This window comes from Propithecus coquereli, unplaced genomic scaffold, assembly GCF_000956105.1.
Source record: "Propithecus coquereli isolate 6110/MARCELLA unplaced genomic scaffold, Pcoq_1.0 Scaffold291, whole genome shotgun sequence".
NCBI lineage: Eukaryota > Metazoa > Chordata > Mammalia > Primates > Indriidae > Propithecus > Propithecus coquereli.
In genome coordinates, this window is record NW_012148519.1 from 2587651 (window position 1) to 2593650 (window position 6000).

Sequence of the window (6000 nt, forward strand, 5' to 3'; positions counted from 1 at the left end):
ACAAAGTCTCATACTTTGTGTAAATGAATGCTCATTATTTTACTGCTGAAGAACAATTTCAAATACTTGCAAGGCAAAAGCAAAGAGCAAGTTTTGTCCATCAGTAAAATTTAATCTCATAGAGAAATCAAAGGAGAACTTTTGCATGCTATACATTAAAATAGGAACTTATATGTCATTTTGATAGGCTTGGTGTTTTTCAAAGCAAATATGTCACTTTCATTTTTTAAAATATCCCCTTCGCTCTGTATTATCTGTCTTTTATAAAGCCTCTTTAGATCCACCATAAGAAATGTACCACGTTTGCCATACGAAACAAACAAAAAACACCCCTAAAAAGCAAACACAAAAGATGATAGTGTAAAAGGAATCACTTCTTATAAATCTGAGTGGATTTGAAAAGACTGGTCAATGACTGGAAGACTACAACCAAGTCTAGTAATAATTTACAATGGCTAATCTCAAAGAAATAAAGTATGTAAAATCTATTTCTATTTATTATCTCCATGTTTACAAACTAGAAAAGGAAATATCCCTTTTCAGTTTACTGCTGGGATTTTGCCTCTATCCCACATCGAGTCTTGCGCATGACCATAGATCTAAGCCCCACAAGTGATTTCCTGATTTTGCATGAAAGCGATGGGAATGTGAATTAACACAGTGGCACCAGACTCTGAGCAAATTGGTTTTCTTTTTTTTTTTTTTTAAGGAAAATGCATGGTATTCTTGCTGCATTCTTAAGTTACCTCTAGGTAAATGCTGAGGAAACATTCTCAGGCTCATCATACCCATATTCACCCAGATGTTAGACTGCTGTGTCCGAGTAGCAGGCTGCTGTCTCAGGAAGAGAAGATAGCGAGGAAATAATTCCAGTTCTGGAATGTCTGTCTTGCTATTCTTGATCACCTGTTGTTTTAAAAGATAAAAAGTGATCACTCTAGAAGAAGAAACAAAACTTGTCATTTTAATCTAACTTCTTAGATTTATCTTTAAACTAAATGTTTGACAAGTTCACCACTTACATTTCAGTAGATTACTGAAACTCATATATTTAAGTTATATGGGTTTGAATACTCGAGCTCCTGCTTCTACACCCATCTTTTAAGATTACAACTCCTGTGGGTGTTTTCTCCCTTTTCATTTAAAAGGGAGCAACAAAATTAAGGGGAAAAAACCTTAAATAGTATCTATAATTCTTGCTACCCTCACACCATAACTATTTTTTTTCACTTTTACATATTTCACATATATAAATGACTGATGTTTTAAGGACAAATTAATAAAACTGGAGTTAAAAGTAAAAAAACTATGGAAGTACTGAAGTCATTAACTATATAGTCATGTTGCCACCTAAAGTTTAGCAATTTACACTGTTCCCAGTAATGTATGAATGTACCACTTTCACAAAACCTTATCATTGGACATCATTAAAAAACACCTCCATTTCTTTAATACATGTAAAGAATATTATAAATTACTTAAAATTTTATTTATTGTATTACTAGTAAGAATAAAACTGTTTCCATATAAAAATTTTCTATGTTCTACTTGAGTAGCCAGTTCGTTCATATATTTTTTGTCTACGATTTAAACAAAAAAATTGGATGTACAAAACTGAAGTTTCACATTGTTGGAATAGGATTTTTAAGTAGTTCTAACATGCTTACGAGCCCATATACACAGGAAAACATTTATTATTAAAATATTCTTTTATGAGTTTTAAGAGTAGCACATTATCAATTTTATTAATATATTCTAAAAGGATAGCAGGGTTAACACTCAAACTCTTTCAAACAAAATATCGTACAGAATCTTAACAGTCTCAGGTGATCAGGCTTTATTTTATTTCCCTTTAGTAACCAATATCTTATGCAACAGAGCATTTTTTATTATCAAGAGGGGGCAATAAAGAATCAAATAAAAACAATACTACAAACCAAACCTTTAGGACTATTTCTTAAAACTATTCTGCATGTTGTCATATGCTATAATATAACACTTGAAAGCGTCCATTTGGGAGGTTTTCAACTTCTATTTAAACGGTAAGTGGTAAAAGGAGCCCTCCCTGGCACACTCCTCTCAGATCACTGGAAGAAATAAAACCTGTCCACCTTGCCTAGACAGGCACTGACAGCTGCAAAGCCTACCATCACTTCTTATGATTTCAGTTTAAGTGTGCTTTTCAAAATGATTAATAATTCAACATCTGTTGTCAGACAACATAAAAATATACCTCTGGCAGAATGTTAACTGATAATGGAGTAGTTCTTAAAATATGTATCTTGCTTTTCAAGATAACAAGGGATTTTGTGAGCAAATTACAGTTTAACAAATTCTCACACACACACATGTACATACATACATTTACACATTCATTTACATTTTAATTATCCTTGACTATGAACTTGTTAAAAACTTCAATGTTACCCAGCAAACAAGAAATGCAATATAATCCCTTCATCTGAAAATTAGTTTAGGCATAATCTTTATAGAAGGGAATAAATAATATATATGAAAAAGTAAAACGCATGCATCTTTTGATATAGCAATTCCATTTATAGGAATCTACGTTGAAGAGATCATCACACACATTTGCAAAGAGAATGGTTACAGAAAATTGCTTTAAACAACTAAAAGCTAAAGGTAAACAAAATGTCCACCAATAGGTAATTGGTTAATAAATGATTTCTGTACATATGTGTGCATGTATGTAATGTATATAAGGGAACACTATTCAATTATTAAAAATGATGGTTCAAGTCTAAATTTATTAGCATACAAAGATATTTATTGTTTGTATGTTAGTAAAAACAGATCACAAAACAGCAGGTATAATGATTCATTTTCATAAAATTATCCACACATATCTATATATGTATTATGGATAGAAACAGAGGGATGCTTGGAAAGATGCACAACAAAACGTTGTTAGTAGGTATCTCTAGGTGGCAGGATATGACATGATTTTTACTTTCTTTTTTCTCTATTGCTTAAGTTGTTATTGAGCATGTATCACATGTACAAATACAATAAAGCTAGGTTTCAAAAAATATGATTTCTGTAAGTATGAAGGTGAAAGCATTCATTTTTAACCTTGCCATGGCTATAGTGTTCTCTAACTGGGAATATCATATTTTCAATGTTTTCAAAGCAATTTTCCCTGAAATCAGGCAAATTTATCATATTTAGAGATGAGAAAATACTACTGAGCCAGCAAATGAACATTTAACCCAGAAAAATTATGGTTTAAACTAATCTTTATCTGACATCAATGTTAAAAATATGACCTTTTGTGAGGCTCTGAACAAACTAATTTAATAATTATTATATAATGATGATAACAATGAGAGTAGCAAGCAGTCAACATTTATTGACCACTTACTATGAATCAGATGATGTTCTAACCATAGGTGTTATTTAATCCTCTTTTTTCCTTTTTTAGTTCCCTCCCCCTTCCCTTGTATTATTTAATTCTCAAAACAACTCTAATGAGGTAGGCAAAATTATTCCCATTTTACAGATGAGAAAACTAAGATTTAGAAACTGGAACACTGGCAATCTGAATTCAGACAGGCTCTAAAACATCAAACTATATATAACATTGAACCTATTCCTTCCATTCCATGTTAGCCATCCACTTCCACAGGCATATCATTGTATGGTTGATTCCTAATATAGTGCTGAATAAATGCTGAATGAATGAATGAATGTGAAGGAACCTAAAAGTATTTGTTCAACTAATTTGAACAGGTTTTGATTACTCTGCTGCCATAACGGAAGAACTGATTTGAGGACAGTGAGATTCATACAAAAAAGTACTGAAGACCCCATCTATGACTGCTCCTTATATAAGGCACTACTAGCTATACTTACTGGTCTAGGTAAGGCCAGGTTTGCTCCATACCAATGATAAAGTGCTCTCCACACAGGTTCTGGGACCATTTCATAATCTCGTCCATGGATCAGCTGTGGAGTTCGTTTTAATCGTCCTCCTTCTAGTGTTAATGATGTAGCCTGAAAAGGAATAAAAATATTGATTTTTAATATTACAAAGTCTTCTGTGTTTTAACAAAACCTAGATGAAGGAGAACAAACTCATATGTCACTACCCAGAGTTTCATGTTACCGGAAATACTGAACTTTTAAAGAGAGATTTTTATTTTGACTTTCAAAATAAACTATTTAATACAGGGAACTCAAGACAAATCATTTGGAAAAATCATCAGAGCATTTGGAAATAACACCAATTTTTGCAAATTTCTTTCAAACAACAAAAAATATTTTGGAAAAAAAATTTCCATATATAGTACATGTGAAACAACATTTTTACAGTAGCTGTCATAAGAAAGAATAACATTTCCAAGGATCACTGTACTATTTCTCTGTTAGTTCTAAATCATAAAATATTTTCCCAGAAATGTACTCTACAGTTGGGCCCTGGGTGTGGTGGTTTCCAACTATAATCCCAGCTACTTGGGAGGCTGCAGTGAGAGGACTGCTTGAACCTAGAAGTTGGAGGCTACAGTGAGCTATGATCATGCCACTGCACTCCCAGCCTGGGCAACAGAGTGAGACCCCATCTCTTGAAAGAAGAGAAGGGAAAAGGGAAAGGAAAGGAAGAGAAAAGGGAAGGGGGGGAAGGGAAGGGAAAGGGAGGAGGGAAGGGAGAAAGGAAGGGAGAAGGGAAGGGAAGGGAAGGGAAGGGAAAAGGGAAGGAAGAAAGGAGGAGATGGGAGGGGAGGAAGGAAGTATACAAAGAGACTTCGATCTACAACAGGGTAATTAAATGAATCACCAATGTCTTGCTATGTGCTAAAACCTCTAAATTGAAATTTACTGGCATCCTGAAAGAGAAGAACTTTAATTTTAGATGTGAAATTATTTACCTTTACTGGTTCTTGAGTTACTAGTGGCTGGTTATCAATAGCCCCTGGTTTCTGAGGATTAAGGTGCAACAAAATATTCCCATTGGCTCCTAGCAAACACTGGTTGTTATTGTCAGAAGTGTTATGTTGTCGAGCAAAGCACACATCTGCCCCTGGTGTGGCAGAATACAGAAAGCCTATGAAGAAAAGGAGGATGGAATCTCTTATTTTTAGTTATTATACATAAACAGGCTTAAAGATATGAACTCAATGGCCATGTATTGGATAACACTATTATTCTGTGGCATGTCAGTAGAGTTTTAGAGTCTGATAAATCTGTAGAAGATAGGAAATACGATATATCCTTTTCTGGATAATTCACAGCATGGCACTAAGTAGACTACAAGCTTTTAAAAGTATCACCAAGTGAACATTTGGATACCGTCCAAGAATATCTATTTAATAATAACTCATGAGAATTACATGTCCTCTGATAGGAAGGGAGGAAGTGAGCTAAATACTGGTTATTAAGTATGAAATGTCCGATTTTCTCAAGTACGAAGTTTGACAGTTGGTATCTCTGACATTTCACTTTGACACTTACTTTATTTTTATTCTGAAGGTACATCCTCATTCTTTCAAACACATGGTTTGGCTTGTGATTATCTTTCACAATATTTTTTAGAGCAATTTTTGTGAAACCATGGATAAGTAAAAAACTTGTGTTATTTTTGAATATGAGTTCTGTCGTGGAAATACTGCAGATAGCTCGAAATACCAATGAAATGTTTGGGAAGGATGTGGCTAATGAATGCACAGTATGTTGATGGTTTGAGAAGTTCTATTCTGGTGATTTTAATCTTGAAAATGAGCCATGTGGGTGACCAGAGACCAAGGTGGATAATGATGAGCTGACAGCTGTAGTGGAAGCGAATCCATCTCAACCTATGCGGGAACTGGCAGCAGCAAGGTTTGATGTTACCTTTCCAACAACATTGGATCATTTGAGACAAATCCACAAGGTAAAGAAGCTGGATAGATGGGTACCACATAAATTAAACAAGTGCCAGAAGAGAAATCGTCTTGAAGCTTCCTTTCTTTGTTGTCACTACATATAGGCGAATCATTTCTACAC

General features: G+C 34.0%; 1 protein-coding gene across 1 annotated transcript in view; it reads right to left on the reverse strand.

The window, feature by feature from the left end:
• Positions 1 to 6000, reverse strand: part of USP32 (ubiquitin specific peptidase 32) — a 121261-nt gene that overhangs the window by 34014 nt on the left and 81247 nt on the right. Inside the window, exons 12-14 of the mRNA XM_012648638.1 lie at positions 4887 to 5062; positions 3874 to 4014; positions 789 to 906 (exon numbers count right to left, since the gene is read on the reverse strand). Of these exons, the coding sequence (XP_012504092.1) occupies positions 789 to 906; positions 3874 to 4014; positions 4887 to 5062 (435 nt within the window). The remainder of the gene's footprint in view (positions 1 to 788; positions 907 to 3873; positions 4015 to 4886; positions 5063 to 6000) is intronic.